This window comes from Vigna umbellata, chromosome 1 (assembly GCF_029865625.1).
Source record: "Vigna umbellata cultivar VRB3 chromosome 1, Vumbellata_1.0, whole genome shotgun sequence".
Taxonomy (NCBI): domain Eukaryota; kingdom Viridiplantae; phylum Streptophyta; class Magnoliopsida; order Fabales; family Fabaceae; genus Vigna; species Vigna umbellata.
In genome coordinates, this window is record NC_142165.1 from 16,210,744 (window position 1) to 16,238,665 (window position 27,922).

At 30.9% G+C, this 27,922-nt stretch overlaps 2 protein-coding genes across 6 annotated transcripts; both read left to right on the forward strand.

The window, feature by feature from the left end:
- The first annotated feature begins 12,296 nt into the window (after window positions 1–12,296).
- On the forward strand, window positions 12,297–17,102 carry LOC124837533 (BEL1-like homeodomain protein 7). 2 transcript variants are annotated; one of them, XM_047312922.2, is made up of 5 exons: window positions 12,297–12,477; window positions 13,434–14,478; window positions 15,106–15,458; window positions 15,550–15,610; window positions 16,013–17,102. In XM_047312922.2, the coding sequence occupies exons 2-5, from the start codon at window positions 13,612–13,614 to the stop codon at window positions 16,643–16,645; spliced, it is 1,914 nt and encodes a 637-aa protein (XP_047168878.1). In that variant the 5' UTR covers window positions 12,297–12,477; window positions 13,434–13,611; the 3' UTR covers window positions 16,646–17,102. The 2 variants fall into 2 exon arrangements, with proteins under 2 accessions (XP_047168878.1, XP_047168879.1); XM_047312923.2 differs by having other exon boundaries at window positions 13,449–14,478.
- Window positions 17,103–21,317: 4,215 nt separating this feature from the next.
- On the forward strand, window positions 21,318–25,990 carry LOC124837536 (BEL1-like homeodomain protein 3). Of its 4 annotated transcripts, none has more exons than XM_088097754.1 (6): window positions 21,318–21,517; window positions 21,920–22,155; window positions 22,535–23,527; window positions 24,156–24,508; window positions 24,600–24,660; window positions 25,029–25,990. In XM_088097754.1, exons 3-6 carry the CDS (start codon window positions 22,670–22,672, stop codon window positions 25,659–25,661), a joined length of 1,905 nt encoding a protein of 634 aa, XP_087953880.1. In that variant the 5' UTR covers window positions 21,318–21,517; window positions 21,920–22,155; window positions 22,535–22,669; the 3' UTR covers window positions 25,662–25,990. The 4 variants fall into 4 exon arrangements, with proteins under 4 accessions (XP_087953880.1, XP_087953877.1, XP_047168885.1 ...); XM_088097751.1 differs by having other exon boundaries at window positions 22,538–23,527; XM_047312929.2 differs by lacking the exon at window positions 21,920–22,155.
- The last annotated feature ends 1,932 nt before the right edge of the window (window positions 25,991–27,922 follow it).

Below are 27,922 nucleotides of genomic sequence, written 5' to 3' on the forward strand. Positions count from 1 at the left end.
ACTAAACTTGTTTTTCGTATATAATAATATTGTCATAATGTGAACTCAGTCATAATAATTAAGAACTTCGATAATTGAAGGACAAGAATCAAGAAAGAAATTTTCATTCAAATGAATATAATAATCATGTGTTATGAATATAATAATCATGTGTTGAATCATGAAAAAAAGAGTAAGAAGAGAAGATAAACTAGAAACATGAACATGTTATACATATAACAAGAAACAACAAAAAAAAATAAACATAAAAAATTGGAGGTCATAATTTTTTCATCATACTATGTAAGTGTTTTACAAAATAGAAAGAAAATATTAAAAGAAATATTTTACTGAAAGTATGATAACTTAGTTATTTTATAATAATAAATATACTTGAATATAAAAGGAGTTATAGGGAATCATAAAAAAACTAACAAAAAGTCATAATAAAAATTATATCAGAAATATGAAAAAAGATATAAATTATTAATGTATTAAATTTGTACATTTCTTTTTTACTTTATATATTATTCAGATCACTACTATTAACTCAAAATGTAAAAAATAAACTAGTCGTTGGATTCACAACAATAATTTTATCCAATTCATTTAAATATTTTTAATTAATATATAAAAAACACAAACAGCATTCACATGTACGAATTTATATGTGATCTCAACATATAAAATATGTTGACGAGACATGACAGCATGTCCTCGAGCAATACTTTTTCCAAATCCTATTTTAACAAATTCAACAATATAAGATGTTTCCTTTCCTTCAATGTCGGTTCCCAGAGAATAAGAGATCACGAATTTAGTTTCTTGATACATTAAAATTCATTAAAATATTTTTTAAAAATAAATTAAATAACTTTGCAATCATGATTTTTTTTTAAAATAATTTCATTTTTTTATAAGATTATTCTCACACAATTTTAAAAATCAAACTCTATATTTAGAATAAAAATTCATTTATCAAGTTAAGTTTTTGTCGGTGGTGTGGATGTATAGTTATGCTTCTACATGCATTATAGGTGGCAAATTGGTGTACCATAAGAAATCATTAATCTTCCCACTTGGATTACTTTCGAAAATGACATTTTTTTTAATGATTTGTTGAATTTTAAAGAAAACTATTAATTTTTATCAATTATACTTTAAAAATGGAAGAAGAAAAATATTTGTTAACTTTACCAATATCTATCAGGATTCGATTTTTTATGTATACATTCTTTTTCATTTTACCCATTAAATAATTGTTATTTTAAATTTAAATAATAATATTTCCATGTTTTTACCCTTTAAATAATTACTAATCTAAATTTAATTATTTTATAAATTAAAATAATTAATTTATCATTTTATCCTTTTAATAACTATTTTTTTAAATTCAAATAATTATTTATATTAAAAAATTATTTGATAATAAATAGTATATAAATTAATTGTTTTTATAATAATTTTTAATAAAATATATTTTTTTATTTAATAAATTTTTACAAGAATAAAAGAAATAAACACATGTGTATTCATGTGTTTCCACTGGTAACAATATATATTTTACATCATATGATTAAATATTATGTGAATATACTTGATGGTAAGAATATTAATGATAAGTGTATTTAAAAGTAACATGTAGAACCAAATCAAACTTTGAAAGTGTATAATTTATATAGCTTTTTTCATTCATAAGATTTTTAATATATATTAAAAATATAAATATACTAATCGGAAGAATCTTTTGCTAGAGATCATGATAATAATAACTATGCAATGGTTGTATTATAATTATAATATACAGAGTTATGTTTTCTTGCTTCTACCAAATTATTTGAATGATTAATATTATCTCGAATAGTATATGAAAAGAAGGAAGACTTTCAGGTAAAGCTCTATTTCTTTCGATTGATTTATGTTTTCTCTTTCTCTGTATTTATTTTATTATAATATTTTGAACTACCAACCATAAGAACGAAATCAAACGTTAACATGACTTTAAGTGGCACTAATTATGAAGAAGTGACAATTATGCTGTTGCTTTGAATAGACGACACTAAGAAAAACTCATGCTACTTTTTCAAGAAAAGAAAAAAAAAATCATTTTATGACGTAAATATTTTTAAATTATTTGGTGTAGCATTTGTTAAATTGATTTCAATTATTGGTGAGTTTCTAAATGGTTAAATAGCAATAAAACTTAAGGTAATTTTTATTTTTTTCCACTTTTTACTTTAAAACTGTCCTTATTTTTTCTCTTTTTTTCTTTTGTCTAACCTAGTAATTGCTCCCTCTCCTTTCTTCTTCTTCCCTCTCTTTATTCTTCTTTTTTTTTTCTCCATTATTGTTCTTCTCTTTGAGGCACTTCAATAGGACCACACACTACCACAACACATTTTGCACCACAAATACTCTTTTAAAGCAAGGAAGGAAAGTTGAGGTACTTTTACGGTTTTGGTTACATTTATAGATTTTGAATGATATTGTTTGGCCTGTGCATTTATCTGGAAAAACTGGTGGAGGAAAAATCGTTTAATCTGAATTTCGAAAATCAATACAATAAAAAGAGTTAACTCAAGAGAATATATAAAATATCCATACAATTATTCAAAATAATTATAAGTTTAATTTTATATATAAAACGCAAAAGAAAAATAGAAGAACTTATACAATGTCTTTCAAAACATAACTAGATAAATTAACTACTCGATTCATAACCACATGTTCGCGTCATCTCTTCCCAAAGCCTGCTCTACTGAAAGGTCATCTTTCTATGCTCACACCAACCACGTGATAATTGTAAAAAGAAACCAAAAAAACACAAACGAAAAAACACACAAATGGTAAGTTAAGGTTAAAAGAAACAAACATAGGATATCATGATTCATCATATATTTCATTTCATACAAAGTTAAACAAAACATCTTAAGCATACTGGGAACCTAGACCTGACCATTTGAATACAAGTATGAAGTTGAGCTATGGCGGGTCATGCACTTGTGGTGACCTCTATTGCTCTATAGAGTCATTGTCAATGGGTTTCACCCTACCACACACACAAGGTTAGCCCATTTTGCGTCTTAGGCCAGGACCTCCTGCTACTCTCACCACATGCATCACCCTTCTCTAATTGAGATTGAGTGACCATTAAAGTGTCAAGATAACTCCCAATACTGAGCTTTCCACATTCATACATACAATACATAAAACAATCAATAAGAATTTTTCCTTAGAAACTTTTCTCTAACCATATTTCCATACATACATAACCTTATTCACTACCACCATATAATTCAATTTATATTACTGAGCATACATTAAAGCATTATGACATTTCTATCTATATATAATAGAGAAAAGAAAACAGACAGGCAACTAACATACACACTAGGCACCCGATGCCAAAATCCTGACACTCAATGCTAACCTGCTCGCCCAGCGAGCTATTCTGTGTCGCCCAACAAGAGCAAAAATAGAGATTTTTCCTAGCCTAGTGAGAAGTCTTGCCCAACCTCTGAAACTCACTACTAAAACTCAATATTACTCGTCCATCGAGCTATCTACTCACCCAACTAGTTTACAGAATTTTGCAGAACATCAGTTCTGTCGAATTTACACCCTCAAACCTCACATGTTCTAACTCTTACACATCCACATGCATCTACAACTCTCATTTTCTATTCCAAACCTTAATTAAACTAACCCAAGTGTTTATAACTCAACTTAAATGCAATTAGCCTTATTTTCTTACAAGTTTCTAACTCAAACAACTAAACATCATTCTAAAAGCTTAAAAGTTCATTCCTACTCATTTCTTATAACAATTTGGTGAACTTAACCTCTAAACAAGTCACAAATAGTTCAGAAACAAACTTTAAACTTCAAGATTCTCCATTCCACCTTTATCTTAAAATCTCACCTATCAAAACTCCTATTTAGCATTAAATTATCCTACAATTCTTACAAATTCCTAATTTCTTAATTTACGGTCATCTTTTTGGTTATCTAAAGACTTATACAAGTTTTAAATAACCATAAACCAAATCTCAAACATAAGTTATCACTCCAAAGTCACTTCTCTAAAGATTTACTTACCAAAAACCCAATTTAGACCACTGATCAACAAAGAACCAATAAGAAATGTTGAATGACACACGCATGAAATTCTCTTTTCCATGTCTTAAACTGAAAACTAAAGGAAAAAAAGTAGAAATTAACTTATTTTATATGAAAAATTGATCAGTTGAAAGTAGAGAACTCACCTTCGTAATCTCTCAAACATTTTTCAAGAGTTAGATTCATAAAAAAAAAGAACTTAAATAATACGTTTTAAAAAGATTATGAATATTCTAAATAATGAAACATGTTTATAAAAATTTATTTATATTATTAAATTATTTTAACATTAAAAAATTCAAATTCCAATATTTTAAAACATTAATTATTCTAATATTTCAAATTTTTTTTAAGGTTCTTACTTTTGTGCTTTAACAACTTATTTTGAAACTATTTTTTTAGAAGAAATGTTAATTAATAAATAGTTTTAAATATATTGGGGTAATTAATTTTGTTCTGTTAATTTAAAGAAGGCGTGTATTTGTAAGAAGCAATGATAAAATATGGAAAGAGATTCTTGCAGTGTCAGTGCATCTTAATTGTTAATTAAAGTTTATAAATACAATTATTATAATGAAATGAAAAAAATTCTAAAACTGACGTAACGTAAGGGCCCAAATATTCGGTCTTAAATTTGAGCCAACTACAGCCATTATTTCTTTTGCCGACAAAATAAGTGTTTTTTTTATTACAAGACAAAACTTCAATTTGCTTTAAAATAATTTTCATGATATAATCTGCCATTAAAGTCTTAATTAATTCAATCGCAAGACTTGGTTTATCACAACTTTTCGGTAAGAAATATTAAGGTGATAATGTCTATTATTAGTTATCCAAATCAAAATAAAAAAATTATTTATTACTTATTCGTAAAATATTTATTTGAAAAATGCTTACAAATATTTTAAAACTTTTAAATATTTACAAATAATTGTGAATATTTTAAAAAAACTATAAATTTTTAAAATAAAATTATAACAAAATATAATATAAATTAATTTTAATTTTTTATCAATATTTGATACAAATAATATAATATATACAATAATTATTTACAAGTATTAAAATATTCATGTGAGAACCTGGAAAAGGGGTTAAAAGAGTGAATATGTGTATTATAATAATGAGAACAAATTTTATTTTAATATAAATGGATTTTAAATATATCCTGGTTCATTAACATAAACACCCAACCTCTCTTTAAAACTCAAAACTCCAAGTTCCTCTGCCTTCTCTCTAACCTTCATACTCACTGGCTCAGTGTATGTCCGTTTAGGTGGTGTCCAAGCGTCCACAACGTAGAGGGCTTTATTTTGAACCGATTACTTCTTTCATTCTGACCAGTAAGTAGTTCTCCCTTTTCCTCCTCTGTTTTGGAACCTAGGGCATGCTATTCTACTGTTTTCATGTAACTAGAAACCTTCTCCTTCAATTTGTTGTCAAAACTTAGCTCTAAAGAGCTGTTCTATCACCCATTGGGTGGTTTGTAGGGTTTGGTTAAGTTCTTGCTGAGTCAGGCATTGTTGAATCAAGTTGTGAGCTTAGCTGTGAAACCCTAAAGTAAGGGGAGCTAAATATTGTTTTCAATTTGCTTGCATTATTTGTATGTATGTTAAATTCTTTCATGGGTGTGTTGTTTCAGTGTGTTTAGAATATTTGCATGGAAGCCCAATCTTGGGGGTTATCCTGAAACTACAATGGTCAATCATTCTAAAGTAGAGAGGATTGAACCATGTCGTGAGTAGTAGCAGGAGGTCTTAGTCTTGGAGACTCCTAGTATGCTCCAAGGCGCGGTACAAACTAACCTCGTGAGTGTGGTAGGGTGAAACCCATCGACAACGGCTTTGCAAAGCAGTAGAAGCCACCACGTGCATGACCCGCTATAGCTCGGCAATCATTCTAAGTCCGGACGAGTCAAGTGTAAAGTGTAACAAGTGGTGTTGTATGGTTCATTAATTTTGAATTAAACTTGCATGTTGTGTGTGATTGTTATAACATGATTTTTGTATATCTAGTTCACCCTTGCTTCTGTGTTTGTGTTTTGCTTGGGTATGCTTTTCTTTTGCAATGATCATCCACTTGGATGTGAGCAGAGGTGGATGAGGTACCTCTAGAGTAGGCTTTGGAGGGAGATGATGCTGCTGCTTAGTTTATTTAGAAATTTCTTGATTAAGTTCTATTGTTTTGAAATACTCTATTAAGTAGGAAGTTTTTAAGTTATGGCTTATTTTTGATGACTGTAAGCTTAACAACTTATTTGCATGTCTACTCTAACTGTTCTTTTATATTAAAATGTGGACCTACTACATTATATTTCTATATAATCTGGGATGTTACAATTCACTAACAAATATCGATATTAATTATCCACTTTGATCCCTTGCAATGGCTTGTAAACTTGAAACACATGAGATATCTGAGAGAATGCCTCAATGCTTTCACTAACTCGAATGTGATTTTTGTGAAAAGCATTATCTTACGTGTTTGGCAAGCTGTCAAATCGTACATACTCTAAATTAGAAAGTTTAAGGTTAACGTCTCGGTAAGCTCCTATTTTAGTTTAGAATTTCAAATAGGTCTCTCTTTTTTTCGGTGTTTCAATTGGGTTTTTTTTTTTGTAAAATTGAAGCAATTAGAGGCCTATCGTCAAATTGGACAAAGGGCCGTTTAAGTTTGGGTTACGTGGCATTAAAAGTGTATTCATTAATCTCACGTGGCATTAAAAAAGGACGACATATAGAGAGAGAGAGTATGATGATATACTCTTTTTGTTTCAGTGGATGGTTGTTCACGAAAACATTAAAATTGGACCGTCGTGATCTTAAACAACTTTAAGAATAACTTTTAACCAGGTTTACAGGTAAACCTTGTTTGTTAGGATGATGAATCATAATTACAGTTTTGCTAATAATAAGTTCAACTCAACAACTATAAATACAAATTAAAAGTAAAATTGTAGATGATTATATTTATTATTGTGAATTTGACTATAATTCCAATTAGATTGATTATGACTTCAATTTGAAGCTTGAACATTGAAACTAAAGAAAAAACTCAACTAAAAACGTTTGAAATAATCTAAACAAATTTAGAAAAAAAGTGTGAAAGAGTATTCGATAAAACTTCTCGTCTTCACACCCGAAACAAAATATATATATATATATATATATATATATATATATATATATATATATATATATATATATATATATATAAATAAAAGTTTAATGCAGTTAAAACTAGTCGCAACTAAAAATTTGATTTATCTATCATTGATACAAAATGAAATTATACAAAAATAAAGAGATTATATTGAAGTCATAGAAACACAAAGGAAGGGAAGTCTTCCTATTCTCCACCCCCATTGTGTGCGAAACTTCTTTTTTATCCTTCATTGCACGAACGACTCAAAATGAATATCCAAATTACTTTTAAAATGATTATTTTTCTATAAAAAAGTTTAGGTTTCTAAATTTTGTTCTAGTAAATAAAATATAAACCTTAAATATTATATAATCAATCATATAATTTTAACTGTAATTTTGCTTAAATGTAAATATGGGTGATTTTTTTAATCGATGATGTAAAAGGAAATATAAATTATTCCTGGAAAAAATTGCATTAAAGTTAGAGAAATTTATGAAAGTTTGAGTGAGGGCCAATGATAGTATGCCCCAAAGAAGAGGGCCAACCCTAAACAATTTGGGTCACTCCAAAGAAAGAAAAAGGGCCTTTGACAATTTGGTTATCTTGTTCCAATTATATTTATTTGATTGTTGACTCCATGAATGTCAAAAGATGACAATGCTAAAACAATATTAGCAATAACAATCACTAAAATTATTGTCTTGCTTACATAATCACTTACACTATTGTTTGGTGTCTCTAAAAAAAACACTTTTATGATGTGATATTGCCACTAAACCTATCTGTAATTTAAAGATTTTTTTTACGTAATTTGAAATTGAAAGATTAAAGAAAAAACCTAAATGTTTGAATGTTATAAAGATCATAAAAGAATTACAGGGCGAAAAAGATATATCTGCTTGCCGGTAATGTATTTAAGAAAATGATTAATTAAACCTATAGAATATATTGCAGTTTTAATATTTTTTAGAAAAATAATTGGCCTCCTTTTCATATGTTGTAAACTTAATTTACTATTTATGGGAATGTTTAATGCATCGTTTTTTCAGTTTATGTTTGTTAAATAGAAAATGAAAATAGGTCAATTAAGAAATGGATAAATGTTTGCTGCCAAGAGAAATTACGTTTTTTTAAAAAAATAAAATAATGAAAAATTAAGGAGTTGCGTGTCTTCGACAATTTATGAATATGACATATTCAAATTTATTTTTGTTTCAAAATTTACATCATAATTTTCTTTTAAGAAGAAACTTTGGAGGATTATTGGAGAAAAATGTATTTAAGCCTATTAGCATCATTAGGCTTAATTATTGCATCCAAGATAATGTCGCAATTTAAAATCTAAAATTTCGTCAAAATAGGATTGAAGAAAAAAATATATTTAAACTGATATTGATCTTGACTCTTAAGCATTGTAAAATTATTAGATGTACACACACATTATAATTATATAACGAAAAAATAATTTAATTTTATCATAACACCAATATGCTAAAGTGATAAAGATGAAACATGAATCTTATTCATCAAATATACTCGACAAATTAAATATATATAATATCACTTGAAAAAACTCATATTAAATATGTCTTGTGAGATATTCATGTCCAATTTAATATATAAGACTTATATTTACAAACTAACATAACAAAATGGACAAGGATATGTTCATTACAACCTAAGTAACACATACTATTGTCAAAACAAGTCATTTGGTCCATCATAGGTTGACCACTTAATGAGTCAATCTAACTCGATTCACTTATTAGCGAGTCGAAAAAATTCAAACCTGGTCCAGCTAACCAGTGGTTGGTGAGTTAAACGAATTAACTCATTTGCTTATTTAATGACAAGTTTGATAAGTATATTAAACTGATCTATTTTAAAAGTTTATGACTATTTTAAAAGTAAAATAAAAATAATTAACAAAAATTTAAAACCGAAGAAAAATTCACAGTTGTATAGAGATCTATTTGTATCTCTATACATATATTATTGTCATTTTATTCACATAATTAATATAATGTGATTTTTTCTGTTTTCATTGTGACTATATTAATCATAGATAAAAAAATGTGTATTATTAATAAATTAAAAATTATTTTAAATATGATTTTTAAAGCAAATATTTAAAAGTTAAAATTTCTAATTATAACCTTTATTTTTTTCTTGAAAATTTCAGTGCATTTTAATTAAATTTTAAATCATTTGAGTATTTTTCATAGGAGAATAAAGAAAAAGTAAAATTTGAAAAGCGTGGGATTGTTGGAAACAAGTGGATGGCAAAGGCAGCTTCATTAATAAAGTGAAAGACTGCATTTGATTGGCAGAACAGAAAAAAGAAAGCATTTATGGGCTCACCAAACCAAATAAATAATATGGACGTCCAAGATAAGACAACAAATTATTAAAATATTATTTCTCTATTTTTTATTTATTTATTGGGGGAATACTATTTTTTAAAATAGACTACAAATATAATATTATGTTGGTATGATTAAATAAAAATATCACAATATCACTGTTTTTAATTGTATGTTAGAAACAATAAAATATTTATTATTACTGATAATAATATTTCTAATAAGAATGCGCTGGTAAAATTTCACCTTATTAGATTAGTTTGATGAAATTGAATCAAACATAAAATTTATTATTTTAATATAATATCATAATCATTAAAAATCTATTTTTATCTAAATTTGGACATATTATATCATCTACTATTATTAAAGTTTCTTCAATTTACACGCTTAATACACTTTACACATTTTAGAGATACCGCACGAATTAAAACTAAATTATAACATATAATAAAAAACTTACTTCCTAATATTAAATAAAAGATAATATTAATTAATATATATTTAGTAAAAGGAAAAAAATATAAAATTCGTGTATAGAAAACTTTACAAAATGAATTAAATCACGACCGATTTGTGTTCGACGTTTATATTAAAAAGATATAAACTAAATAATTGAAGCAATGTTTTAAACTAAAAATAAAGTATAAAATTGATTTATATTTAGTTTTCAAAGTATGATATACGATGAAATTTGAATTTTGTATTGTTTATTTTTAGATTAAATATGTTTTTAGTCTTTTAGTTTTCAATAAAAATTATAATTAGTTTTTCTTTGAAATTTTAGACTAATTTAGTCTCTAGTTTTTAAAACTGCGTGAATTTAGTTATCAATGTTTCAAACACATTTTTTGATATGTTTATACTATTTGACACATTTCTGAACTCATCAAAATTTGGTTAAAATGATTAAATCTATATATTTCTAAAGTTGAGAGACTAAATTGAACAAAATTTTTGAAAATAAACTAATTCTAATTTTCAATGAGAGTTAAAGAAAGAAAAAACATATTTAATCTTTTTCTTTTTTTTATTGTCTTTTTATTATACCTTTAAAATGGAATGATTTTAAAGTAAGCGTAATTAAGTGAAAGTCTTACACTAACACAATAAAACGAAGGTAGTTAATTATACATTGAAGAAATAAAAGATGCAATAACTGACTCTGTTTCGGATCCAGCTAGCTAATAATAAGTAGCAAAGTGTATGCTAAAAAGTATAGAGAAAAGTGATTTATAATAACACCACACGACCTAATAATTAATTAATGATAGTTAGAGATTAATTAATAAGAGATGGTGTGCAGTGGGTTGTGGTTAGATTTAGAAGGCATAAAACACACACCTTGACCTACTTTTTATTCTTCTTTCATCCTTTCATTTTCATTTTCCATTCATCAGACAAAGACATCTTCTCTGCTCACAACCAATCTTCTTCTTCTCTCTCTTTGCTCATCTTCTTCTTAACACACCAAGAACATAACTTGTTCATGATTTGTGAGTTAAGTTATGTCAAGAACCCTTAAGAAGGAAAAGGGTTACAACAATTGCATTTCATTTCACCTCCACCAACTGGTTGTTAGCCTTTGAACACTTCCAAGCAATAATATAAGCAACCAATCAACCACCCTCTCAAATCTTCTATTCTATTTCATTCCTCCCATTACACCATCAAAACCTATATTTATATATATGTATATTCTTCTATACTATATAGTTTTTTTAAGTGTTAGATTTGTCACATGTGATAATAATTCTCAATACAAAGATTTTGATACTGAAATTTACTAATTGTTTATGTTAAGAAAATTTCACTATACACTCTGATATGTTGGGTATAAACAAAGTCTCACATGAGATAAAATAAGAGATGAATATGAATTTACATACATATATTACACTTTCATTGCTAAGAGACATTTTGAAGTGGTACTAAAAACAAATTTGTGAGAACTTGATTCAAAACGGACAATATCTTACTAGTGTGTGTTGAACCTCCTCTACTTTAATTCATTTCTTTATTTTCTTTTTAATTTCACTATATGTAAATAAAGAAATATGTATATAAAATGTGAATATTGTCTTTATATATGTAAATAAGAACGTCGTTTGTCGTTTGCATTATTTTTATTTGTTGAAATTATATGAAAAGAATAAGTTCTTTTATATTAACTACCTGTGAAATGAATTGACATTTTTTTTCATACATTTGTAGTTCTTTGTGAAAATATTTAAGCGTGGTTTTGCATTAACGATATTAAAATAAAATAATATAACATCAATTGATTCATGTGCTCAATGATGATATACAATTTTCGTTGGTCGTATATACTGTTTGCCACCGAACATGAATTTTTAATTTATTGGATAACGAAGATATTATTGAATTAAAAAATGAGAGAGCAATCTTCTAAATTGCCGGTATTCGTTAAAGATTAAATCTTTTAATGTATATTTTTCTGGGTGAAGGTAAAATGAAACTTCTTATTAGATGTTTAAGAAAAGAAGGTAATCTAAGAAGTTATGGAGTGTTGGAAAGATTGGTTTTTTATTTAATAAACCATGCAAAAGATTTAATTAATAGACATAAATGATGTATATAAGACGTAGACGTGTGGAAGTAAGAAACCAATTTGTTTGATTATTTAATTATTTGATTAAAAATGGTTTTGTTTATTCATTGGTTGGTGCAGCTGGTTGTTCCAAAGATAATTTGAAATTTATATGTCTTGGGATTGCCATTTGTCTGGGCTTCCCCAAACTGTGGATTCTTGTCTGTAATTTTGCTCTAAACCTCTCTTTTTCTTCTCTTCTCTTTTCTCTTCCTCCTCCCACTTCACCCTGCTCCTCTCCTTCTCTTTCTCCTTCAGGTATTTCTCTTTCCCTCTTCTCTCTCTCTCTTTTCTCAAAAACACCACAATACTTCACAACACACACTTCAGATCACTATCATCATGCTCTTTACTGTTTCTGCTTCATCATGCTAGATGCTACTTCTCCTGCCCATAAACTCTTGTTCTAACAAAAGGGGTGGTGGGGTTTTCACTTTTCATCATTAAAAGTATAAACTACTATCCAAAAGCTACTGTTGAGTGCAAAAGTTTAAATTATGCTTCAAAGGTTTCGATTTTTCACTCATTATTGTCTTCTGTTTTTGATTGACCGCTGCAGTGTTTCTCTTGTACCTTTCTTCTTTTCACTCCTCAATTTCACTTTTTTTTTTCTTCTTCTGTGTTCTGAACTCCACCTTGCTTCTTTGCTTTTCACTTTTAAGTTTTAACCGGCACCGGCAGCACCGCCGTAGGGTTTGAACTATGAAGCCAATTATGCCTGTGGGATTTTGGTTTCACACCTCTTTTTTCGGTTTTGTTTTGTTTTCTGGTTTGTTTCCATCGTTTTCTGCTACCTCGTACCTCCGTTTTTGACTTGCAACCCGCAAAAACAAAACAACAAAAGTGAAAGAAGCTTCCTTTGGTCAATTTACTTAACAGGGTAAACAAAGCCTTTCTTTTCTTAATCTATGGAAACGAAAACATGCTTTTGGCCAAACCCCTTTTAACTCCTCACGTCGTTTGAAGTTTAAGCCAATGCTCGTGGTTGGTTAATGGTTCCGGGTGCACTGTTATGGTACAAATATGTGTATGCTATAGATAGTGATATAATGTGTCTCTGATTGCTCTTGCTTGTGATGTGGTGCTTTTGCTTTATAACAACGTAATCTTTTCCTTTGATCATACGTGTCTTCTATTTTGTTAATCTTTCCCTTCATTAACTTTTTCCTCCTTTTCGATTATTTTAATTCAATTTAGGTCTTTATTGTGATTAGGTTTTGTTTTTGCAGCATCATCATCGTTGGTTCAATCTTGTAGCAGAGGTAGCATTTTATATTTAGCTCAGCATCACTACTGCTTTCTTGAACCTAAGCCGCAGAGGAGATGTGTATCTGACTCAGTCGTGAAGGGACCAGAAACAGGCACTTTTGAATTTGAGTTATAAATTTTACAATGTATTCAAACCAAGCGTTTTCTTCAGGGTCCTATGCAGATATGTTGTCTGGGAATCCCCTTCTACCTCATAACTACAGTGAAACTGTTGGAGGACAAAATGAGTTGAAGTTCATGACATCCATGAGGGACACAATGACTGTGCAATCTATTGATGGGCATTCAAATGGGGCCCCTACAGCTGGTCAAGACTCTTTTTCCAATGCTGGAGATTCCCATTCCCATCTTGTTCCAAGAACAACACAATTGGGACTTGTGGACAGTGAGCAAAATGTACAGAACCAAGGCTTGTCTCTTAGCCTTGGCTCAGTCATGCCTTCTATTGCATCAGTCCCCACCTTTCCATACCAGTATCCTGGCGCAGGTTTCTCTTCACTAATGACTGCTTCTGTTCCAAATTTAAAGGGAACTTCATCTCTCAAAGATGATGAAGCCAGCCTACAAAGGGAATTGAGAAATGCCGAGTGCATGGCATCTTTGGCTTCTTCTGGCTTTCACAAAAGGGAGGGTTTGTTGTATACTCCACAACACCCTTCAATGTGCCTCAGTGAAGGCCAAAGTGATGGATCACTAGGCTTCTCCAGCAGTGTCTTGAACTCACAATACCTCAAGGCAGCACAGGAGTTGCTTGATGAAATAGTTAATGTTCGAAAGGCCTTGAAGCAAACAGGTTTAGAGAAGCAACAGAGTTTCCGTGATATTGGTTTAGATGGCTCCAAAGATTCTGATGGAAAATCTACCAGCCAATCGGGGCAGATATCTTCATGTCCCAGTAATTCTGCTGCAAACACTTCATGTGAGCTCTCACCTGCAGAACGACAGAATTTACTGGACAAGAAGACAAAACTTTTATCCATGTTGGACGAGGTAGGCATCTAGACTTTGTAGCATTGGATTACAGCTATTCCCTCTTTTCTATTCAGTTGATATAATTGCCTTGATCTGTCACCAGTTCTTTTGTATTTCATATAGTTTGTTTTCAAGTTTTTGTTACACATAAAAGTATTTAGTTTGTGTAGTAGTTTGTTTTCAAGTGCAGAACATTTTATTTCGTATTGTATTTAGGGAGAACTTTGGAATGAAATGGTATTGTTTTCCTGAAAACAATAATTGCACAACATGCTTAAAATAAACATTGTACCTAACAGCTTAAGCTTTTGTGCAAAGTTATTTACTTAACAACCTGTACAACTTTCTAATTTTGTGTTATTATTGTTCCTGGAAAAGTGTATGTGTTGAAAGAGGTAGATATATATTTATAAGATTTATTAGTAATAAATAGCAGTTAATTGGTCACAGAACAAAAGAGTAAAACGACTTTCTCTGTGGTAGATTTTTAGTTATCCCATTTAGTTAATTTTATACGTATGCTACATTAGTGATTGTTTGAATTGTGTGTACTTAGATAATAAAAACTCAAGTATTTCTAGTGATTAGGAAGATGACATCGTTAGCTTTTGACTTAGCTCTTATTGTTTTTCTTTGCTCTGGCAGGTTGATAAAAGATACAGACAGTACTGCCACCAGATGCAGATGGTGGTTTCATCTTTTGATATGGTTGCTGGTTGTGGAGCAGCCGAACCTTACACCGCGCTAGCCTTGCGCACAATATCACGCCACTTTCGGTGTTTGCGCGATGCCATTAGTGGCCAAATTCAAGTGACTCAAAGGAGCCTTGGAGAACAAGAGGGAATACCTCGTCTACGCTATGTTGATCAGCAGCTTCGGCAGCAAAAGGCCCTTCAGCAACTTGGTGTTATGCGACAAGCTTGGAGGCCTCAGAGGGGACTTCCTGAAACCTCTGTTTCAATTCTTCGAGCATGGCTCTTTGAGCATTTCCTTCATCCGTAACTCCCCCTATTCTGTACTTAATTTATTTTATGTTTCCTATATAGTATTTTGTCTAATAATTGTTTTCCATTTTTCATTTGGTTCCAGTTATCCAAAGGATTCAGAGAAAATTATGCTGGCTAGGCAAACTGGCTTAACAAGAAACCAGGTACGGTAGTTAATGTTTTTTAAGTTGCAGAAGATTGTATTAGTCCATGTTTAGGAGTGATTACTTGTGTGGAATAATCACTCTTTTTCAAAGCTGATTGTAAAGAGTAAACAGTGTTTGCACTAGCAATTTAATTAAAAGTTGACATGTTTGTAAGTTTGTTAATATTTACAATAATTATCTTAAAATCAATACCACTGATTCTTGAATTCTGATTAGTTGACATTTTAAAATTTCTTACGCAAGCAATGCTTGGACATTACACATAAGTAGTTGTTTTTCGAAATTAAGCTGAATCAAGCACATTAATTTGGTTTTGTTGGGGATCCAACAGTAAAATCAGTAACCCCTTAAAGTTTTAGTCTTTATTATGCTTGCTAATCTTCATTTGATTCATGTTAGGTGGCAAATTGGTTCATTAATGCAAGGGTTCGTCTTTGGAAGCCAATGGTTGAAGAAATGTACAAAGAAGAATTTGGCGATTCCGAGATGAGCAGCAATCTACTGCCATCAGAGAACGCAGTGAAAGCTCCAAGAGATGATGTTCAATCTTCTGACAGTAAAAGGGAAGAGTCCCAGGACAACTTAATAACAGTTGATGATAGTGTTATTCAGCATCATGGGTTGAAGTTGGATCATGCCTCGGAGTTGGACAGAGGGATTCAAAGTAGTGATCATGGAGAAAATGCCATGGATCCTAGAATTGGGAAACTGCAGGATGGCCAAAGGTTCAACATCAACAACAGCAACAGTTCTTATTATGGGGAAGGCTGCATAATTGCTCCTACTACTGCCACATATGATTTGTCAGAGTTAGGTAACATTGGTGTAGGTGGACAGGTGTCACTAGCATTGGAATTGAGGAACTGTGAAAGTGAAGGGTTTGGCGTGTCCAACGATGACATGCATAGAAGACGTAAGAAAACATTGGCTTCTTCCCCAGAGGCTGATCTGCTAGATTACCATTTCACAGACCAAGGAAAGCAGCAAAACAAGTTTGGCAATCCTCACCTATTACACGAATTTGTTGTGTGATTAAGGGTGAAGGGAACAATGGTAATGTGTACCACCAAAATAGTTAGATAGACAAAAAAAGCCTATGTTGTTATTTTACTTGGTTGCTCATTCTTGTTGTCCACAGTTCATGAAAGTCATGTAAATCATGAACCGTACAAAAATACACACGTAGGTATGTGTAGATATTCTCTTGTAATATGGTGGTGAAGGGATGATTGGTTGTATCAGAAATGCAGGCAATTTTGTAAGGACAAGGAACGTATCTTGTGCATCATGCGTGATGAATAAGGAATCTTGTGAAGAGCGTAAAAGTGGTACCCATCTGAATGCATTGACTCTTGTGCTCTCACGTCATTGAAGTTTGTGTCTTTCATGAATGACTATGCTTCATAAACCATAACTTCTTCATGTACAAGGAGTACAATCATATTGATTACTTTTGTTAATACTATTTGCCTTTGAGTTTTTTGGTGTTGATTTGAATGCAAGTTTTACATCCTCCAATGCATAAACGTAGAAACGATGTCTAAATATTATTCTTACACTTTTTATTTTCTTGTCATAAAACTATTATCAAAGAAGTTATTCAAACATACTACAGGTATCACAGCTGCATGTGGTTATGTGTTGGGAAACTCAGCTTCATGTGTTATGAGATAACACAAAAAGGAAAGTCTATTTCTGGGTGGAGCAAAATGCCCATTAAACTCTTTCCTAATGGAAAATCAAATAGACATTGAATCAGTTAATCTAGTATATGAAAATTAGATTGAAGAATGAATGTTTTCATATTTGAAGTTCTACAATGACATGGTTGAAAACAATAGGCTTTTTAAGCATGGTTGAATTAGTGTGTGATTGTGTAGAAATGAAAGAAACTAAAAGGTGCTTTGATTAAAGTAAAGAGATTTGTATTCTGCATTGCATCCATTATTATTGATGAAGTTTCAGAGTCACAGATTGGCAATCCTGTGCAGAAGGAAGGCAACTTTTGCACTGCTTTATGCATGGCACAGAGATCAAATGAGCACAGCAAAGCAACCACAGATTTTCTCTGTTCCAGTCTACTTTTTTTCAGGCTTGAAAAGCTGGAAGGTTGAAGCTTTCGCTTGTTGTTATATGGTCAGGGGAAATTTGGGACCACCATGTTGTTTTTCTGTCATATTCTACGTAGCCAATTTTCTTGGCTTCCAAGATAGGGCAGAACAGAGAACACTGCCTCAGAGTCATAGGTCTGAAATGTAGCTGAGACAGATAGGCTCCTATTGCTATCTTAGAATTATTTATGGCATGTCAGCATCTACTCAATTACTGCCCAAAAAGTTAACCCTACAAAAACCTCCCATTTATTACCCTAACTCGTGAACAAATATAATTAACCAATCACCAATTACAAAGGGTTTGTTCTTGAAACAACAATCATGAATATTGTGTTAGCCAATGGTTTTATATGTAATTGTATTTTTTTTTTACATATCTAGCATTTGTACATCTGACATAGTTACTGGTGTCAGGGGTCCTGCAATTTGCAGCTACCATTGGCATGCATTTGTTTTCTTATGAAAGAAAAGTTGGCTTTATTTGTGTGGTAAAACTTCTCACTTCATAAAATACTGTCTTTTAAGATGGTTTGTGCCATTGCTGCATTCATAATTTGAATTACTTTCTTAAATACATGTGTATGAGATATAAGACTATATATACAACAGGTTTTGGTACAAATGTGAAAATAAATTCAAAAATAAAACTTTAAGTTGAATTTAATCTTATAAAAATCAATTTATAAAATAAAATTTGCATCAATTATATATATTATAAATTGATCTTAGCATTCTTAACAAAATCTATGATTCCAAACTTATTAAATTTACAACTATTAAACTGGATAATGATCATCCAAAAATACATTGGACTAAAATCTTCAATGTTGTACTTGTGAACATCTTTAACAGCTGCTTCTTACCCATTTCTTATGACAGTTTATATATGCAGACATGTAGTTATTAAACTGTGCTATTGTACTTTGTTATATTTTTTATCTGTTGGCAAGTACTAATTGTTATGAAGCTATTTATTCAACAATACAAAGGTCCTTTAATTAAAGTAATATGCTTTCTTTATCCCAAAGCTAACTCCAGATAATGAAGTACATGTTGATTTTAATTGTCAAAATCTATGAACTGACAAAAGTGAAAAAAGTCAAATAAAAAAATGGTTAATTTACAAAATTAGCACCTAAAACATAAATTTGATAAAATAATTATTCAAAAGATAAAATTATAACTTAAATGTGAACACCAAAAAAGATAAATCTTTTATATGTAGGTATAGATGATAAATTATATATCAAGTTGTTCAAAATTGGGGTTTCTACGTATAACTATAATTATGAGTTAAATTTTTCTTCTCTAAATTATTATAAAAAAAATTGTATTTTGTTTCTAAACTAAATTATAAAGTGTTTTATCCTTTACTTTATGAATTGTGTAAAGCATTCTAACAAATTGCATATAAGGGATATATTATAGTTTATTATAAAATTTCATGTATTACATGTAAAATTGAGAAACATTTTGGTGATCAAATATATTTTAATATATGATAAGTGTCAATTTTATTTATTTTTATCACTTTTAATTGTTAAACATGACTCAGATAGCCACAACCATATACTCATATAGATGATAAACCACGAGTTTCGATTTTATTTATTTTTATCACTTTTAATTGTTTTTTATACTATAAAATTCTTAAACATTTTAAACCCCTAATAGATAAACATTTACCATGTAAAGAATGGATAAACATTCTTAATAAACATTTGTTGTTGGGCGTAAGAAAAGTCCAAATTATCTTGAAAACATTTCGAATTAAGAAATTTTATTTTAAATTATATAATTCATAATTAAAAAATACATTTCAAATTATATAATTCTTAAATATATTATGGATTATCGATTAAAAAGACATAGAAATTTATTCTTAATTTACACAATTCAGAAATATGCAATCGAAAATGTAAAAATATATTACAAATTATACAATTTAAAATACATTTGTAAATCATATAATTAAGAAATCTAGAAATACATTATGAATTATATATAATTTGAAATCCATACAATCTATAACACATATTCAAATCTCGAAATATATTATGGATTGTATATAAAATGTATTTCTAAATTCTATAACAAAAAATATGAAAATTTTAAACATTCCAACATCCGATAAAGGTATATGAATAAACTATAAGGGTGGTATGATAATGATATGCCTCTAAGAAGAGAGGCAACCCTATCCATTTAAGGAAAGGAAAAAGCCCTTTCACAATTTGATGCTCATTCAATGAATGTGAAAAGTTGACACAACAATGTGTAATAGAGGAAGCCATGAACATGGTGATTTGAATTGAATAATTAAGCTCCATCATAAATAAATTTCTTACATTCATTTAATATTATCTTTTCTTACATTTTATTTTCTTCTTTCTTAAAAAAAATAGAAAAATTTATTTTTTTATAATTATTTTACTCTTATACTATACATCAAATAAATATAAAAATATATCATGGTACCATCACTTCAGAATAAATTCTCTTTTTGCCAACTTGTATTGAAATGTTATGCTTGATAGGTATCATGGTAGTAAAAGATGAAATAACTCAGTGTTTTGGATCCAGCTAGCTACATAATAACTAACAAATGATATACTAATAACTTGGGCACTCACCAAAGTCGTTTATAATAATAATAGCACTCGACCTAATATAATTAATTAATAATAGTCACACATTAATAAGAGATGACGTGCACTGAATTAGTGGATTGTGGTTAGATTTAGAACACATCAAACATACACGTCCATGCCTGATTTGGTGACTTTGACCTACTTATTATTCTACTCATACCCAATCCACCCAACCCTTATATCTTTTTATTTTCATTTTTCATTTTTCATTCATCACAACAACTAATCTTCTTCTTCTTCTTCTTCTATCTATGTCTATGTTCATCCTAACTCAACAACACAAAGATTGTGCATGATTTGTGACTTAAGTTATGTGAGGGAGGCTTAAGAGGGAAATAGGTTACAACAATACATTATATTGCATTACATTTCAGGTCCACCAACTGGTGGTTAGCCTTTGAACACTTCCAAGCAATAATATAATCAACCAGTCAACCACCCTCTCATATCTTTTTTTCTATTCTATGCTTCAATTTCATTCTTCTATTTACACCACTCCTTCCTATTTTATATATTTTACCTTCTATTCTACTACTACTACTACATGTTTTTAACATCTTCCTTTGTCACACGTGCTGTACAGTAATACTTTTACAACGGGTTTAAAGTGTTGTTATAATTTGTAAAAATATGTGAACATATTTCTTGTGCGGTTTTAAGGAGTATCTTGAATAGTTGTGAGAGTGAATTGTTTTTGACAACAACCATAAGAATATCTGAAAAAACATTATAGTATGAGAATTGGTATAATATTTTTCTCAGAAGTTATATACATATATGTAACACGACAAGCAAATACGTTAGGGACTTGGGTTTTCAGTAGAGCAGCATGCAGAAGAAAGTTTAATTAATAGAAATAAATGATGTATATAAGACGTAGACGTGTGAAAGTAAGAAACCAATTTGTTTGATTCTTTATTTGTTTGATAAAAAATGGTTTTGTTATTCATTGGTTGGTGCAGCTGGTTGTTCCAAAGATAATTTGAAATTTATATGTCTTGGGATTGCCATTTGTCTGGGCTTCCCCAAACTGTGGATTCTTGTCTGTAATTTTGCTCTAAACCTCTCTTTTTCTTCTCTTCTCTTTTCTCTTCCTCCTCCCACTTCACCCTGCTCCTCTCCTTCTCTTTCTCCTTCAGGTATTTCTCTTTCCCTCTTCTCTCTCTCTCTTTTCTCAAAAACACCACAATACTTCACAACACACACTTCAGATCACTATCATCATGCTCTTTACTGTTTCTGCTTCATCATGCTAGATGCTACTTCTCCTGCCCATAAACTCTTCTTCTAACAAAAGGGGTGGTGGGGTTTTCACTTTTCATCATTAAAAGTATAAATTACTATCCAAAAGCTACTGTTGAGTGCAAAAGTTTAAATTATGCTTCAAAGGTTTCGATTTTTCACTCATTATTGTCTTCTGTTCTTGATTGACCGCTGCAGTGTTTCTCTTGTACCTTTCTTCTTTTCACTCCTCAATTTCACTTTTTTTTCTTCTTCTGTGTTCTGAACTCCGCCTTGCTTCTTTGCTTTTCACTTTTAAGTTTTATCCGGCACCGGCAGCACCGGCAGCACCGGCAGCACCGGCGTAGGGTTTGAACTATGAAGCCAATTATGCCTGTGGGATTTTGGTTTCGCACCTCTTTTTTCAGTTTTGTTTGGTTTTCTGGTTTGTTTCCATCGTTTTCTGCTACCTCGTACCTCCGTTTTTGACTTGCAACCCGCAAAAACAAAACAACAAAAGTGAAAGAAGCTTCCTTTGGTCAATTTACTTAACAGGGTAAGCAAAGCCTTTCTTTTCTTAATCTATGGTAACGAAAACATGCTTTCGGCCAAACCCCTTTTAATTCCTCACGTCGTTTGAAGTTTAAGCCAATGCTTTGTGGTGAGTGAACGGTTGAAGCTGCACTGTTATGCTACAGATATATGTATGCTGTAGATAGTGATATAATGTGTCTCTGATTGCTCTTGCTTGTGATGTGGTGCTTTTGCTTTATAACAACGTAATATTTTCCTTTGATCATACGTGTCTTCTATTTTGTTAATCTTTCCCTTCATTAACTTTTTTCCCCTTTTGGATTATTTTAATTCAATTTAGGTTCTGTATAGTGATGAGTTTTTGTTTTTTCAATATCATCATCGTTGGTTCAATCTTTTAGCAGGGGTAGCGTTATATATTCAGCTCGGCATCACTACTGCTTTCTTGAACCTAAACCTCAAAGGAGATGAGTAGCTGACTCAGTTGTGAAGAGACCAGAAACAGGCACATTTGAATTTGAGTTATAAATTTTACAATGTATTCAAACCAAGCGTTTTCTTCAGGGCCCTATGCAGATATGTTGTCTGGGAATCCTCTTTTACCCCATAACTACAGTGAAACTGTTGGAGGACAAAATGAGTTGAAGTTCATGACATCCATGAGGGACACAATGACTGTGCAATCTATTGATGGGAATGGGGCCCCTACAGCTGGTCAAGACTCTTTTTCCAATGCTGGAGATTCCCATTCCCATCTTGTTCCAAGAACAACACAATTGGGACTTGTGGACAGTGAGCAAAATGTACAGAACCAAGGCTTGTCTCTTAGCCTTGGTTCAGTGATGCCTTCTATTGCATCAGTCCCTACCTTCCCATATCAGTATCCTGGCGCAGGTTTCTCTTCACTAATGACTGCTTCTGTTCCAAATTTAAAGGGAACTTCATCTCTCAAAGATGATGAAGCCAGCCTACAAAGGGAATTGAGAAATGCCGAGTGCATGGCATCTTTGGCTTCTTCTGGCTTTCACAGGAGGGAGGGTTTGTTGTATACTCCACAACACCCTTCAATGTGCCTCGGTGAAGGCCAAGATGGATCACTAGGCTTCTCCAGCAGTGTCTTGAGCCCACAATACCTCAAGGCAGCACAGGAGTTGCTTGATGAAATAGTTAATGTTCGAAAGGCTTTGAAGCAAACAGGTTTAGAGAAGCAACGGAGTTTCCGTGATATTGGTTTAGATGGCTCCAAAGATTCTGATGGAAAATCTACCAGCCAATCAGGGCAGATATCTTCATGTCCCAACAGTTCTGCTGCAAACTCCTCATGTGAACTCTCACCGGCAGAACGACAGAATTTGTTGGACAAAAAGACAAAACTTTTGACCATGTTGGATGAGGTAAGCCTATAGACTTTGTAGCATTGAATTACAGTTTTTTCTTCTTTCCTATACTGTTGATATAACGGCCCTGGTCTGTCCCCAGTTTTTTGTATTTCATATAGTTGGTTTTCAAGTTTTTGGTACATATACAAATATTTAGTATATGTGTAGTAGTTTATTTTCAAGTAAAATCACATTTTTTCATATCTTTTGTAAGAGAACATTAGGAGAAAAAAAATAATTGTTTTGTCCAAAATAATCCTTTGAAAACACGTTCCAAATGAACGTTTTACCTAACAGCTTAAGCTTTCGTGTAAAGTTATTTACTCAACAACCACAACAAGTTTCTAATTTGGTATGTTATTGTTCTTCCTGGATAAAAGTGTATGTATTGAAAGTGTTATGTATAGATTTATAACACTTAGTAATAAGTAGCAGGGAAATGGTTACAGAATAAAAGAGTAAATGACTTTTTCCGTGGTTGATTTTCAGTTATGCAATATAGTTAGTTTTATACGTATGCTGCATTAGGGATTGATTATATTGTGTATACTTAAATACTAAAGACACAACAAGTGTGAGTGATCATGGCGATGACAGTGTTAGCTTGTGAATTAACTCTTAAATTTTTTCGTTGCTCTGGCAGGTTGATAAAAGATACAGACAGTACTGCCACCAGATGCAGATCGTGGTTTCATCTTTTGATATGGTTGCTGGTTGTGGAGCAGCTGAACCATACACTGCACTGGCCTTGAGTACAATATCACGCCACTTTCGGTGTTTACGTGATGCCATTAGTGGTCAAATTCAAGTGACTCAAAGGAGCCTTGGAGAACAAGAGGGAATACCTCGTCTACGCTATGTTGATCAGCAGCTTCGGCAGCAAAAGGCGCTTCAGCAACTTGGTGTAATGCGACAAGCTTGGAGGCCTCAGAGGGGACTTCCTGAAACCTCTGTTTCAATACTTCGAGCATGGCTCTTTGAGCACTTCCTCCATCCGTAACTCCCCCTATTCTGTACATAATTTATTTCATGTTTCCTATATAGTATTTTGTCTAATAATTGTTTTCCAATTTTCATTTGGTTCCAGTTATCCAAAGGATTCAGAGAAAATTATGCTGGCTAGGCAAACTGGCTTAACAAGAAACCAGGTATTATAGTTAATATTTTTCTAAGTTGCAGAAGATTGTATAAGTGCATGTTTGTGAATGATTACTTGTGTTGAATAATCACTCTTTTTCAAAGCTGATAGTAAAGAGTATGTAGTGTTTACACGAACAATTTATAAGTTGACATGTATGGTAAGTTTGCTAATTTTTATGATAATTATGTTGAAAGCAATTCCGCTGTTAAACTTAAAAGGTAGTAATTTCTCCAACATGAATGAAACAAATTAAATGCCTACATGTATTCCCTGAAAATTTTCTTTTGATGGGGATCCAACAGTAAAAATCAGTGACCCCCTGAAATTTAAGTCTTGTTGTGTAACGTTTGCTGGCCTCCATTTGATTCATGTCAGGTGGCAAATTGGTTCATTAATGCAAGGGTGCGGCTTTGGAAGCCAATGGTTGAAGAAATCTATAAGGAAGAATTTGGCGATTCTGAGATGAGCAGCAATATACTATCATCAGAGAACACACTGAAAGCTCCAAGAGATGATGCTCAATCTCCTGACAGCAAAAGGGAAGAGTCCCAGGACAACATAATAACAGTAGATGATAGTGATATTCAGCATCATGGGTTGAAGTTGGATCATGCCTCAGAGTTGGACAGAGGAATCCGAGGTAGTGATCATGGAGAAAATGGCTTGGATCCTAGAATTGGGAGACTGCAGGGTGACCAAAGGTTCAACATTAACAACAGCAACAGTTCTTATTATGGGGAAGGCTGCATAATTGCTTCTGCTCCTGCCACATACGATTTATCTGAGTTAGGTAACATTGGTGTTGGTGGGCAGGTGTCACTAGCATTGGAATTGAGGAACTGTGATAGTGAAGGGTTTGGCGGGTCCAATGATGACATGCTTAGAAGACGTAAGAAACCATTGGCTTCTTCTTCAGAGGCTGATTTGATAGATTACCATTTCACAGACCAAGAAAAGCAACAGAGCAAGTTTGGCAATCCTCACCTATTGCACGAGTTTGTTGTGTGATGAAGGGTGAAGGGAACAACGGAAGTGTGTACCAGCAAAATAGATAGATAAACAAAAGGGCCTGTGTTGTTGCTTTATTTACTTCGTTATTCATTCTTGTTGTCAAAATTTCATAAAAAGCCATGTAAATCATGAACAGTAGTACAAAATATACACGTAGGTATGTGTAGATATTCTCTTGTAACATGGTGGTGAAGATTGGTTGTATCATGTGCAGGCAATTTTGTCCATCATGCATGATGAATAAAGAATCTTGTGAACAATGTAAAAGGGGTGCAATCTGAATGCATCGACTCTTGTGCAATCTTATTATTGAAGTTTGTGTCTTTCATGAAGTTGTGATAGTTGAAGACAGTTTTTAGGAAGAAGAATTTGCCCATTTTATCTTCCATTAATTTCATTTATATATATAAAATTGACTGGTTTTATCTTCAAATGAATGTTGTTTGTGGTAAAGAGAACATTTGCTATACAGTGCTGTATCTGTTATTATTTATGAAAGGTGAGAGTCACAGATTAGCTAACCTAGAACCGGGAGAATGCAGAAGGGAGTCAAAATTTTGGTCTGCTTTTATGCAATGCACAGATTTCAAATGAACACAGCAAAGCAAGCAGAGATTTTGTGTGTTCAAATCTACCTTTTTTCAGGCTTCAAAAGCTGGAAGGTTGAAGCTTTTGGTTGTTGTCTTATGGTCAGGGAAGTTGGGGACCAAGTTGTTTTTATGTCATGTTCTACGTAGCCGATTTTCTTGGCTTCCATGATAGGGCAGAACAGAGAGCACTGCCTCAGAATCATAGGTCTGAGATGTAGCTTAGAAAGATAGCCACCTATGCTATTGCTATCTTAGAATTATTTATGGCTACTCAGCATCCTAACCTAAGACTTTCCTATTAACCTCACATGTGTACAAAAGTAATTCACCAATCAACACGACAAGAGCGTTGCATTTTATACACCACATGGTTTTGCTAAACCCTGAACTAAAGAGTAATGGTATCATCCTATATTTTTACATTCATTTCATACATAATTATGTTAAATGAATGAAGAAAAATTTAGGTGCTACTATTTTACCTTTATACTATCTGTCGAGTGAATGTAAAAATGTGTCGTGATATCATTACTCAGACTACAAACAACATCATATCATATTATATTTTTAATAGATTTTTCACTTTGTTTTTAAACAACTTATTTTATATTTTACAAGTATTGTTTTAAAAATAAATTTTACAAGAACACGTTTTTATTTAGAAAAATGATTTTTTGACATATCTAAATTTTTTAGACACTATTTTTACTTACTTTTTACTCTCTCATTTCTTGAAAAAATATAAAACTTTACACTTATATGACTATTTTATCCTTGTGTTCTGTGTCAAATGAATGTAAAAGTATGTCATGATATCTTTACTCTTTTATTTATATTTAACTTTTTACAACTTAAAAAATTAATATAAATATTAAAACATTATATTTTAGAGAGTTAATTGTTAAACTTTACTCTTTCAAATCCATTTACTTTAATAAGATTTTTTTTATAAGAAATTTTCTATCAAGAACTATTTATAGTAGCTGGTTATGACCAAACGTATTAATTTAATGTGGATTTCGTATGGAAGAGAGTTATACATTCACTCTTCGTCCAAGTCTTTTACTTATTTTTAGTTTTATTTATTTTTAAATTAAGAATCATTAATCATATATTATGTAATTTAATATTTCTTGTCTTTTATTTTTGTTTTAAATTAAGAATGATAAAGTGAGTCAGGCTAATTACGAGATGGATTAGATGATATTTTGGTTGTTTCTTCAAACACCTCCACATATATTTTTTTCTGTACTCCTACATCTTTCTAAAAAATTCTAAAACTATCTTACGTAATTCAAAAAAATCATATATCTTATCTCTTCTACGAATTTTAAAATAGGTTAAAGTTTTTGAAAAATCTTTCGATAGATTTTAATATTTATTAAAAAAGAATTTCAAAAAATTTCAAAATTTATTAAAATATTCTTTTAATAGATTTTGAAATTTGTTGAAAATTTTTGAAAGTTTTAACGAATTTTAAAATTTTGTTGAAATTTTTTTTAACAAATTTCAATTTTTTTTGAATAAAATCAAAATCCCAAAATTATTTTTGGAATGTGGTGATGTAGAAAAAAATGTGCAGATATTATTAATTTAATTTGTTAAATTGACGGATGAAAGACATATTAACTTTTTATATTATATTATTTTAAGGAGATAAATATGTAC

What these genes read in the sequence shown, in the direction of transcription:
- LOC124837533 (XM_047312922.2), top strand. Translation starts at nt 13,612, where the DNA reads ATGTATTCAAACCAAGCGTTTTCTTCAGGGTCCTATGCAGATATGTTG. An exon ending in TTTTATCCATGTTGGACGAG is followed by an intron (nt 14,479 to 15,105) that starts GTAGGCATCTAG and finishes TTGCTCTGGCAG; the next exon opens with GTTGATAAAAGATACAGACA. An exon ending in CTGGCTTAACAAGAAACCAG is followed by an intron (nt 15,611 to 16,012) that starts GTACGGTAGTTA and finishes GATTCATGTTAG; the next exon opens with GTGGCAAATTGGTTCATTAA.
- LOC124837536 (XM_088097754.1), top strand. Translation starts at nt 22,670, where the DNA reads ATGTATTCAAACCAAGCGTTTTCTTCAGGGCCCTATGCAGATATGTTG. An exon ending in TTTTGACCATGTTGGATGAG is followed by an intron (nt 23,528 to 24,155) that starts GTAAGCCTATAG and finishes TTGCTCTGGCAG; the next exon opens with GTTGATAAAAGATACAGACA. An exon ending in TTTGAGCACTTCCTCCATCC is followed by an intron (nt 24,509 to 24,599) that starts GTAACTCCCCCT and finishes ATTTGGTTCCAG; the next exon opens with TTATCCAAAGGATTCAGAGA.